General features: G+C 45.6%; 1 protein-coding gene across 3 annotated transcripts; it reads left to right on the top strand.

The window, feature by feature from the left end:
* Positions 1–830: 830 nt before the first annotated feature.
* Positions 831–10,028, top strand: Trmo (tRNA methyltransferase O). 3 transcript variants are annotated; one of them, XM_032904077.1, is made up of 5 exons: positions 831–1,021; positions 2,326–2,500; positions 4,145–4,302; positions 7,397–8,023; positions 9,665–10,028. In XM_032904077.1, the coding sequence occupies exons 2-5, from the start codon at positions 2,472–2,474 to the stop codon at positions 9,922–9,924; spliced, it is 1,074 nt and encodes a 357-aa protein (XP_032759968.1). In that variant the 5' UTR covers positions 831–1,021; positions 2,326–2,471; the 3' UTR covers positions 9,925–10,028. The 3 variants fall into 3 exon arrangements, with proteins under 3 accessions (XP_032759968.1, XP_032759981.1, XP_032759976.1); XM_032904090.1 differs by having other exon boundaries at positions 840–915; XM_032904085.1 differs by lacking the exon at positions 831–1,021 and adding an exon at positions 1,943–2,052.
* The last annotated feature ends 2,487 nt before the right edge of the window (positions 10,029–12,515 follow it).

Raw genomic sequence — 12,515 nt, 5'->3', positions numbered from 1 at the left:
AATCTTACAAGTGGTTAAAGACAACTGGATGTTGCATGAGATTAAAATACAATTTTTGTTGGTGCCTAATTTTACAATGTATGAGCTGGCTCTTTACTCTCATTTCGGTTCCAGTGGTTTGGAGCACAAGAAAGGTACCCATTTATTAACTCCTAACCTAGCTTGCTTTACACCTACCACTCTTGATTTCCTTGGCCTTTCCCGACAAATAGTTATTACTAAAAAAGTGGAGCAGAGTGATAAATATAACCCGTATGCCCACGCCCAAGGAGAATTTTAAACATTTAACCTCCAGTTCTTGGGCCGCTAGACGGCTCAGCGGGTAAAGCAACTGGCTAACACGACTCGAATTTGATCCTGGGAGCCACGCGGCGAAAGGAGAGAATCGGCTCCGGCATTTTGTCTTCTGACTTCGACATGCTCCCGCGCACACAATAAATGAAAAAAAACAAAAACAAAAACAAAAACAAGTCCCAAACTCCAGTGCTTTTGCTATGTGATCATAGATGAGCCATTCACATCCTTTCCCTTTAAATTCATGGTTAGTTTTGGTCACCGAGGCCGCTCACAATTCAAGGGTATCTTTGCGAGTACATCTTTAGCCACACGTCCCACCTTCGGAGAGCACCTTGCAGGCTGTCGCGAGACCGCCGTCGCCGCACAATGGGTGAACGGTGGGGCCGCGCAGCGTTCGGGTACCCAGCCTCCACGAGGTACTGGGCCGCCATTGAGGCCGTTCTCCAAGACCCCACACCTTGCGACAACTGCGCAGGCGCCAAAGCACGGAAGCGGAAGCGGAAATCAGCGGGGGGCGCGCGGACATTCAGCGGCCTGTAACCATGCGCGGCTTGGAGAAGCAGGGTCCGAGTGCTACAGCGGCCTCATGTGGGTGCGCTCAGCCGGACCTGGAGACAGGTAACTTCTAGGAAACAGGCCGCGCCGCGCCCTAAGCTAGATTGCCGGCTTCCCTGCCCGGAAGAACGCGAGCTGCCTGACGTGTGTTCTTGTCCTTGCCGCCAAAGTGAGGATCACGTGGCCAGGCCATCACGTGACGCTCCAAGGACAACGGGAGTGACGTATTACGCTTTTAGTACTCCGGGTGTGGGCCGCTCTTAGTCTCTACATAGTAGCTGTGTAGGCCACGTGTGTTGTGTTTTTTTTTTTTTTTTTTTTTGGTTCTTTTTTTCGGAGCTGGGGACCGAACCCAGGGCCTTGCGCTTCCTAGGCCAGCGCTCTGCCACTGAGCTAAATCCCTAACCCTTTTTTTTTCCTTTAGAGAGACAGGGAGGTAGGATGCGTGTGATGGATGTTGTCATCTGGCCCCAGTTTCTTGTCTTTGATCCTCTTCCACAAGAACATGGATGAAGATTTTTTTTTTTTTGGTTCTTTTTTTTGGAGCTGGGGACTGAACCCAGGGCCTTGAGCTTCCTAGGCAAGCGCTCTACCACTGAGCTAAATCCCCAACCCCGGATGAAGATTTAAAAACAACAAAACCCCCCAAACAAATTATACACAGCAGTAATTGTAAATATTCTTGGAGAAAACTTGAAAGTTGTCAGAAGTATATACAATATAGATGGAGAAAGAAAGCCAGTTAGTTTATATAGATAATTTACAGTGTGGTGTCCGCTTTTATAGAATTCAAAGTAAATGAAATATTTGTGTGTGTGTGTGTATATATATATATATATATATATATATATATATATATATTCCCCCCACCCCCCTGTATAGAGGGTCCTTGTCTTTCCACTCATACCCTGAAGACAGGGTTTTTTTGTGAAACCTTGGCTGTCCCGTACTCACTCTATAGACCAGGCTGTGGTTGAACTCAGAGATCTGCCTGTCTCTGTCTCCCAAGTACTGCGATTTAAAATAGGTGTGATACATCCCTATAGTAATAAGAGTTTGTATCAGCAAAAAGTAAGGAAACATGTTGTGATAGACAGTGCCAGATCTTACTGGTTGTACTAATAAGATATAATAGGACAGATTTAATGCAAATTAAATAAAATGGAGATCTGGACTGTCTCTTCAAAGAACATAAAAGAAGTAATTATAAATTACAATTTCTACCTCATAATATACAATCAATGCATTATATTAATATAATTTATGAATTTTTATAACTATAAGTAAAACTTGAGATGGTATGCTGCTACACAGTTGTGATCCCAGCAGCTAGGGGATGGGGCTGATGCTGGAGGTGTATAAGTTTGAGGCTGACTTTGTATTTAAACATGTTTTTAATAGTCGAGAGAAAAACAGGTTTTCTTACATTTTTGACCATTTGAGTAATGATTCTTACCCGGTTTTCTTCCATAGGGAATCTTTTAACTGAGCCAATAGGGTACTTGGAATCATGTTTCTCAGCCAAGATTGGTACTCCAAGGCAGCCATCCATTTGTAGCCAATCCAGAGCCTGTTTGAAGATCAGAAAGAGCATCTTTAATAATCCTGAACATTCCTTGATGGGCCTAGAACAGTTTTCTCATGTTTGGTAAGTTGCTTTCTTAGTTAGAAGTGGTACCGTGGACCCTGAGAAAGTATACCAATTGAAGGCAGCTTTGAAGCTTGTTACCTATACCACCCTTATCTGTATGATTATGGATTATGGGTGGATTCCCATATTCAGTTTGCGCATTTGATTGTTTGCATCCTTGGACACCATTAGGAACTTGTGATTCACTGAGGGAACGTGTTTTAATTATTGCTTGTTCTAATTATTATGGCTCTCTTCTGTTTAGCTTACACCAAGCACCTCCTTGACTCTGCCTGTGGGTCATTACGCTGGTCTCTAGAACAAGACTCAGCAAACTGTGGTCTGTGCACCAAATATAGTCTGTTGCTTACTTTTGTATGTTTATGGGATCACGACTGTGCTGACTGTAGCATGATCTGAAGCTGTGCGTTGTCTGTGGCATGCTTACTGGTTTACGTATTGTGTACGACGACCAGGGTAAAACTGCTTCAGTTGCAGAATAGTGGAAACAAGTCCTAAAATACTTATCATCTGACCTTTTAGAGAAGTTGTTGAATTGAAGAATTCAGTGTAGGGCTGGAGAGATGGCTCAATGGTTAAGAGCACTGACTGCTCTTCCAGAGGTCCTGAGTTCAAATCCCAGCAACCACATGGTGGCTCACAACCATTTGTAATAAGATCTGATGCCCTCTTCTGGTGTGTCTGAGGACACCTACAGTGTACTCATATATAATAAATAAATCTTAAAAAAAAAAGAATTCAGTGTACTCTCTCTAAAACACAAAAAGCCTTAGAAATTTGGATACTACTTGCTCTCATTAGGAATTCTGTTTCTAGGGTTGGGGATTTAGCTCAGTGGTAGAGTGCTTGCCTAGCAAGCGCAAGGCCCTGGTTCGGTCCCCAGCTCCGAAAAAAAGAAAAAAGGAAAAAAAAAAAAAAAGGAATTCTGTTTCTGTCCATGTTTACATGTCTACCAGGGAAATACAGTGTTGTTTTTAGTTTATCTTAATTATTATTGACGCTTATGCTAGCTGTTTTTTGGTTTTTGTGTAAGCTGCACGTTCTGGTTCTTTAGGTCCTTTGAGTTGAGTTCTTTCCTTGGTGACTTATGTAAGGATGACTTACATATTGTCAATATTGGCTAACCCATTGTGCATAGCAAACATCTCCTAGACCTGAATTTGATGGTTTAATGAATTCCAAACTGTTACTCGTTCCCCTCATAGTTTCTGGCTTTCATACTCTGTTTAGAAAGGCCTCATCAAGTTGAACTTTTCTGAACTTCGGTTTCTTTACCCTCAGAGTGAGGGCTAAATTATACTTCCTTGGATTGCTCAGGTACAAAATGGGCATGAAAATGTTCAGTCCACTACATGGCAAGCAGCACCCACTTAGAAGCAGTGTTCACTTGGCCATGTAACAAGTTTACTAAGTTCCTGCAGCATGCCAGTCATTGTGCTGGGTAGAAAGAATGGGGAGGACGCTCTTGCTACAAGGAAGGAAGGAGAGAGGGAGGGAGGGAGGGCCTATTTTCTTATGACTGATAAACTTAATAAGAACTGTTCTTCCTGTTAATTAGTGGGAGATCACATTCCCTTCCCAAATCACTGTACAGAAATAGCCTGTCCTTCTTAAACGAGTGTCTTGGTTTATCTTCAATAGGATCTTGTTTGTCTTTCACAAAAATGGCCATTTGAATTACAAGGCAAAAGTGCAACCCCCTAGGCTGAACGGGGCAAAGACCGGAGTGTTCTCCACACGGAGCCCCCATCGCCCGAATGCAATAGGACTGACGCTGGCCAAGCTGGAGAAGGTGGAAGGTAACTCACCCGCTTCACCTTTATCTGACTCCTTGAGAACCGCTAGCTGCTGTTCATGCCAACACTGTCGGTGTCACCTTTGAGAGCCTGCAGCCCTTAGGACCCTGTGAGGATTGAGGGTGTCAGCATTGGGAACACTTAGGAAACACTAAGACATCTTGTGGGAGATGCTCAGACCTTATTTCATCAACCCACTATGAAAGCCAGTGCTGTTTTTAAGAACTCATAGGTTTTGTAAGCATTAGATTAGTAAGAAGATTGTTTAAGACTTGGGATGTAGGAAATACAAGATGATTAAAACTTTCTGGCTATTTTCAGTTGTGATGCATAGTGCTCAGTTGCTATACATTTCTGGAAAGCAGAAGAAAGATGTCCTAACCTCTTGCAGGCTGAATGAAGAGCTGTGCTGTGTCTCCTGGGATGAGTTACCCTGCAGGCTTTAGCAGTGTCAGGTTGTAGAAATGCCACAGTAGAAGGCCAGATTGGTTTTAACTGTGTTCCTGTATAACCTAGGCAAATGTTTTCAGAGCTTCTGTTTGTTTATTTGGCTTTTTTGTTTTGTTTAGTTTTTTTTATTGTTTTTGATACAGGACCTTATGGATCCAGGTTGACTTTGAAATCCATATAGAGCTGAAGATGGTCTTGAACTCTTGACCTCCTGCCTTTGCCTCCTGAGTGCTGTTATTACAGGAGTGCGTCACAGCTCAGTTTATGTGGGGAGCTGTGGCTTGAACCCAGGGCTCTGTGCATAGTAGGAAAACACTCTATCAACTGAGTTCTGCCCCAGCTCAGAGAATTGCTCACTGCTTTTGTTAGAGAGGCAGAAGGTGACAGCATGGGTGGAGGAGTGGAGAGCCATTTCAAGCTGCATCTCGATTGCTTGCCCCTGGAGTGGGCAGAAGCATGTACTTGGCTCTTGGACTCCACAGAGTTTTAGCTGAGGGTCTTAAATGACAGGTTCTCAGTGCTCTTTGGACGGCTTTGTTCTATCTGGGCCCTGCACTCTGCTGAATTGTGCTCAGTTGTTAGGTGGATTGTCCAGAAAATTTAGCTGCTTATCCACCCACTTTTGTTGAGGTGGACTTATGAAATGGACAACAGCACTGTAGGACATTTTCTGATTATTCATGCAAACGGCATGTTTTGGTTACTTTTTTATTGCTGTGATAAGATACTATGACCAAGGCAACTTATAAAAGAAAATGTTTATTCAGGGGTTACAGTTTCAGAGGATTAATTACAGTCCGTGATTATCATGGTGGGCAGGCTTGGTGCTGGGGCAGTAGCTGAGGGCTTACTTCTTGATCCAAATACATGAAGTGGAGAGACAACTTCGAGATTTCAAAGCCCATAGCCAATGACGCACCTTCTCCAGCAAGGCAGGTCTCCTAATCCTTTCTAAACAGTCGCACCAGCTAGGGACTGAGTATTTAAATATATGAGCCTTTGGAGCCCTTTTGAGTTCAAACCACCACACTGCATTTCTTTTTAATCATTGACTTTGTGCCAATCTTGTAAATGGTAGCGATACATTGGTGATTAACTCAGATAAAAATTCCTGCTCATACGGAACTTAGCCTACTCTTGAGGGAGATGAAGTCAGAGGAGTGAATGGGCAAACAGTAATCAATAATGAATAATGTAGAGGTGGAAAGAGAGTGCTGCTCCTTGTACCTATCATAAAAGGTCTTGAGCCATGTGTTAGGAGGCCAGTTGGTGAGAGAACAGCATAGTAAATACTGTCCATGCAGAGGGACATGATAGCCCGAGCCGTGAGCACTGTAGGACTTTCCCGAGAACGCTCGGGTTCTCCTGTGTATCCCATTATTTCCATAGTCAGGGTCGTCTTCCAAAGGCTTGCACACAGCACGTCTCCCATCTGGGGCTTCCTGCAGTCATGGTGTTCTTCAGTAGACTCAGAGCCAACGTGAGCGCATGCTGTGTTTGGTTCTCATCCAGTCAGTGTTCCAAGAGTCAGCATAGGAGGCTCTGTACCAGTAGCGGGGTGTGGACAGCAGCTATCCAAGTGGAACAGCAGGAGACCTTAATTTTTTTTTTTTTTTAAAGATTTATTTATTTATTATGCTATCCATGCCAGGAATCAGCAGATGGTTGGAGCCACCATGTGGTTGCTGGGAATTGAACTTAGGACCTTGGAAGAGCAGTCAGTGCTTAACCTTGAGCCATCCCTCCAGATGATTCTTTTGGAGGGGGTGCCCTGATGACTTTTTGGACTTATGGATATTTCTAGGTCTGTATTAACAAAATGATCCAAAGCGTATCTGTTTACAGACAGAGCACCTTGATGATGTGTTTAGAACCTCGCTGTTTCCCAGGGTCGAGCAGAATGGGCTCGTCTCTGCTGCTCCTCTTCTGGGAGGTTGTTTTTCAGAGTGCGTGTCCTCATAGATGCAGGATTGAGGGCCTCAGCTTTGTGCTGGTATTGGCTGGAAACACCCTCAGGTCCTAAAGCTGTGCATATTTCTAGGACATCTTATGGCTGCTTGCCACCTGGGCTTCCCCACCATGCCTGTGCCCTTCACCAGTCTGCAGGGAGAGCTCATTGGGCTGAGTCTGGTTAGCAGGGAGTCCTATGTGGAACTCATAGAGCTCTTTTGCCATATTCAGTGGCTTAGATATAAGTTGAACTCAGATGGGGTTACACGAGGCACGAGCAACAAATTGGGAAACGTTGGGCCTCTGCAGTCTGCTTGCCACTGTAGAAATGCACATTGGTCCTGGTGACCCACTGGGGACTGGTATGTGCCTGGGAGTGATAAAAAGAGTAGTGAATGCGTTCCGAGGCCTGCTGACTGTCGGCCCGGAGGCGTCAATCAGCCATTGTCATTCTGTATGAAAGGGCTTGAGTGGAGGTGTGTATACTTGAGCCTCTGTGAGACCCAGAAGAAAGAAAGCCAGGAAGGTTTGTAAATGTTGTGTTCTGTGAGAGCCTTGAAGAGTAGGAGTTTGGTAGATGGAGATGTGGGTTTCCAGTCAGTCCGGGGGCTCATGAGGGAGACCTGGGGTAATCCTGCCCTCCGTTTGCCTTTCCCATCATCCGCTGTAGAGCCCTAAGAGGATCTTTACCCTTCAGGTGGAGCTGTATACCTGTCTGGAATTGACATGATACACGGCACACCTGTGCTGGACATAAAGCCCTACATTGCCGACTACGACTCACCACAGAACTTGGAGCCACAGACCAAACACCACAAGCCGAGGGCTGCGGGCCCATCTGACGCCACAGCTAACAGTTGTGACCAGCAGCTGCTCTCAGGGTGTGAGAAAGCACAGCCTTGCCACAGCACCAAGGAGAAACCGAAATGCCTCAAACACAGGACCTCGGATGAAAACTCCCAGAAGTTCAGAGACACCTCAGAAATCCAGCACACTTTGCCAGAGGACAGAGAGAGAGCAGTGGATTTAGCCCTGGAACCAAGCAGAGAGGAAAGCATGGATGTGCCTGAAGATCAGCTTGGCCCACAGGAGCTGAAGAGCTTTCTGGAAGAAGGCACAGATAGACCAAGGAAAGTGGAAGGTGCCTTGGTCCTGTGGGAGAGCAGTGCAGAAACACAGTGGGATGCTTCCTGCCATGCCAGGACAGCTGACAGAGTGCCCTGCAGTGTTGTCCCCAGCTGGGTGAAGGAGGCTCCTGTAGCCACTTTACAAGTCCGGTTTACTCCTCATGCAGAGATGGATCTGAGGAAGCTCAGTTCAGGAGGTGAGCTTGGCTACCCTGGGTCTCCTAGGAGTGATTGAGATGAGCTCATGTTCCTTATGTTTCTTACTGTCCTTTGTATGAGCAGCAAGTGCTCTTAACCGTCAGGCCATGTCTCCAGCTCTGCTTGCCTCTCTGTTCCTTTTTGAATAGCATTCATACTGTGGCTTGTGTTTGGTCTATACTTGAATGCACTCAATTTCTTCCTTACTTTCCTATCTAGCCAAAGAGGTATCAGTTTTATCCTATCAGGGCCCCCTAGGATCTCACAGCAATGCTGCTTCCCCCACCAACATGCACTTCCTGCCAAGGAAAGGTTACAGGACCCTGTTTTGGAGCCCATTTAACACACGGTTCTTAGCATGTGTTGTTTGGTTTCCCTAGTCCATAGCAGATGGAGAATGAAGGAAGCTGCTGGCTGCTAAGAGGTGGGAATGCGGATGCTAGCAAGAAGCTGGTTTCCAAGGAGATGACAGATATCCAGGGGGTTGAGAGCTGTTCTTGGGTTACTTTTCAGTAAACAGCCAGCATGACCATAGTGAGAGGGCCATGCAGTGTTTACTGTGTGGCTCTTCACTGAGCTTCTCCAGCACTGTGGCCTTAGGGAGAAAGAGCAGGGAGAAAGGGGGTCAGAAAACCCCTGCCCTGCTCCATGGAGCTGGTCTTCTAATGGCTGAAGAGATGAAAGCTCAAGGGATAGGAAGTCAGCGCACTGTGAAAAGCACACAGAAATACTGTCAGAAGGTGACCCTGGCATAGGACACAGCAGAGAAAAGGGCAGTGTTAGCAGGTTACAGTTGGAAATAGATACTTAGTTACAGTTTTATTGCTGTAAATGGATACCACGACCAGGGCAACTCTTATATAAGTACACTGTAGCTGTCAGACACACCAGAAGAGGGCATCGGATCTCTTTACAGATGGTTGTGAGCCACCATGTGGTTGCTGGGAATTGAACTCAGGACCTCTGGAAGAGCAGTCAGTGCTCTTAACCTCTGAGCCATCTCTCCAGCCCGATCAGGGCAACTCTTATAAAGAAAACATTTAATTGGGACTGGCTTACAGGTTCAGAGGTTCAGTCCATTATCATAAATAAGGAACATGGCAGCATCCAGGCAGACATGGGGCTGGAGGAGCTGAGAGTTCTACATCTTCATCTGAAGGCTGCTAGCAGAATACAGACTTCCAGGCAGCTAGGGTGGGGGTCTAAAAACCCACGCCCGGGGTTGGGGATTTAGCTCAGTGGTAGAGCGCTTGCCTAGGAAGCGCAAGGCCCTGGGTTCGGTCCCCAGCTCCGGAAAAAAAGAAGCAAAAACAAAAAAAAAAAAAAACAAAAAACCACGCCCACAGTGACACACCTACTCCAGGATCACACCTCTAAATAGTGCCACTCCCTGGGCCAAGCATAGTCAAACACTACAGCTTGCCTTGCCTGTTTTGGAGACCTGTGCACACTTCACAGTGTGTATTTATTTTGGCGCGTGCATATTGACTCTAATGATAGTAAATACTTCATGATGGTGGTAGTCTCTGACCCTGTTCCTTTCATGTTACGTGCAGAACGAACATATTTCATGCTGAGCTCACTGTTTCAGGTTTGACCTGCGTGGTTGTAATTACAGGCTTCTGGCTTTCTCGTTGCAGGTGCTAGTCAGACGTCGTTTAAATACTTCCATTCCACAGAGGAAGCCAAGTGTGCCATTGAGGCTATGCTGTCAGCAGATCCTCGGTCTGTGTACCGGCGGAAGCTCTGTGAGGACCGCCTTTTCTTCTTTACTGTGGACATAGCACACGTCACGTGCTGGTTTGGTGATGGCTTTGCAGAAGTTCTGAGGATTAAACTGGCTTCTGAGCCTGTTGAGGTGGCTGACCCTGAGGAATCTTTGGTGGCCTTGGGGTCTTGAGGAACCTAGAATGTTTTCAGAAGCTCTGTTGGTGTCTGGATGTGCCTGCTCCTGTCATCTTCCTGCTTTAATTGACTCTGTTTAAAATATTTATGTGAAGGAAATTTTGTTGGTTTTTGTTTTCCAAGAAAGGATTTTTCTATGTAGCCCTGGCTATCCTAGAACTTACTTTGTAGACCAGGCTAGCCTCAAACTCAGAGAGATCTATCTACCTCTGCGTCCTAATGCTGGGCTTACCGGTGCAGGCCACTCTGCCTGGCAAAGGAAATGTATGTCAGTAAACTTACCCGAGCACTGTGAAATCAGTACTCACTGTGGGCTTTGCTCCAGTGCTGAAGACTCCCAAAATGCTGCCGTAGGGGCTGCCTGGAAACACTCTTTATTCTCGGTGCTCGACACAGAGAACATTCTATTTTATTTTACTGGTTTTTCCAGACGGGGTCTCTCTGTGTAGCCCTGGCTGTCCTGGAACTTGCTCTTCAGACCAGGCTGGCCTTGAACTCAGAGATGCGCCTGCTCCTGCCTCCTGAGTACTTAGATTAAAGGTGGCCACCACACATGGCAACAGAGAACATTCTAACAGGGCCTCTCATGTTACATCTAATCCATTCAGCAGTTCACATCAGCCTTCCTCACTCAAGAACCTGACCTCTCTGTTCTGTGTTCAGTTACTCTGTGACTGTGAAGAAGCTGCCGTGATTCAGTTTTAGATGATTAACATGAAATGGATAAGATGTGGGACCGGTTCAAGGCAGACCCTTATATAGCCCGTGGTAGCCTGGGACTCTGATTCTCTTCTTAGTTTCCTGGGTCTGGGATTATAGGCCTACACCAACACACCTGGCTCAAGATTCATTTTGTGCCTCCGGTCATGGTTTGTGGAGGAGGTAGACATAAACAAGGCAGTGTATTACAGGTTGATAAACTAATTAACACCACACAGGTCCATGCCATGTAGGAAGTGATTGTGAGAATGTGTGGCCTGTAGGTGATTTTAATGAGATGGTCTGAGATAACTGAAGATTTACGATCGGAGTAACCAAATTAGACACCTGTCAACATGACGCTCTTTCCTAATCACAGCTGCAGATCTCAGAGCTGATTGATCACGGTTTGGAAGCGACCCCACAGCCTGTGGAAACTTGTCCAGTCATTGCGGCTGATGACATTCCACACCTAAGCCAGATTGGTTTGTAGCTGGTTATTACCTTTGACATTACAATGTTTTGGGACAGGATCTTAAATTCAATTTTTCTAAAGCTAAAAGATTGTTAGAAGTTGTAAAATAGCTCAGAGGTCCCCTTTAGCCTTTATCTGGCATCTCCATAAGGAACATCTAGACATATAGTAGAGTCCTAGCTAAGAAGTTGGCGTTCTGACACCTTCTTGTTCATGTGTTCTGTTCATGTGGGTGTATTTTGTGTGGATATGTCCGCATGTGTGGGTGTAGAGACCAGAAGTGGCACCTGCATTTTTAAAACTATTAAAACAATACCCTTGGAGTTGGGCATGATGGTACGCCTTTAGTCCCAGCACTCAGGAGGCAGAGACAGGCAGATCTCAGAGTTTGAGGCCAACCTGGTCTACAGAGTGAGTTCTAGGATAGTCAGGGCTATGCAGAGAAACCCTGTCTCAAAAAACAAAATCCTTGCAAATAAGTAAGAACATCACCCAAGTTAGCCAGATCCAGTGACTCTGCAGCTTACCAGATAGAGTTAGAGTTAGCATTTGGAATGGAAGTTGTAGAGCATTACATTAAATATGGATTGAATATATTTTATACTGTTTTTATTTCAATTTTTTGAGATAGGGTCTCATGATATAGCTCTGCTGTCCTGGAATTCACTCTGTAGATCAGGCTGGCCTTGACTCAGAGAGATCCACCTGCCTCTGCCTCTCAAGTGCTGGGATCAAAGGTGTGCTCCACGGTGCCCAGCTTAAATGAGTTTTCTGTTTTGAATATATTTTATACTCCCACCCACCCCCAGTACAGAAGATCTGTGACAGAATTATAACTACAAAAACACACCATTCACTTTTTATTCTTTTATAAAATGCATGATTATTACCTCTTAAAAATCCTTATTTTCATTATTTTAGCTGTGTGTATGTTTGTATGTGGGTGTTCCATATGTGAGCAGGAGCCCAGGGAGCCTGTGAATGCCTGGCCCGGGTGCTAGAACCGAATACTGAGATTTTAATTCGAGTGTTTCGCCTGGGTGTGCGTATGTTTACCATGCGCTTGTCCTGCACTGAGGAGGTCAGAGTGCAGTAACTGGAGTTGCAGATGGTTGTGAGCTGCTGTGTAGGTGCTGGAATCAAACTTTGGTCCTCCGCAAGAACAAGTGCTCTTAACCACCAGCCTTCTCCCCAGCCTCTCTCTCTTAAAAAACAAACCAAAAACCGTTTTATTATTTCTCTGAGAGTCTTGAATGTATTTTGATCATCTTCACCCCTCCTCCAGCTCTTCCCAGGTCCACTCCTGCCTATCCCCCAGCTTAGTGTCCTTTCTGAAAAGAACAAAACAAAACCTTCGCGTGCTGCCCAGTGGTTGTGGGTGTGTGGCCTTTCAGGTTGACTCTCAGGGCCTA

The sequence above is a fragment of the Rattus rattus genome, chromosome 1 (genome assembly GCF_011064425.1).
Source record: "Rattus rattus isolate New Zealand chromosome 1, Rrattus_CSIRO_v1, whole genome shotgun sequence".
NCBI lineage: Eukaryota > Metazoa > Chordata > Mammalia > Rodentia > Muridae > Rattus > Rattus rattus.
Note: the sequence above shows the minus strand (reverse complement) of the source record. Positions and strands in the feature narration are given on the sequence as shown.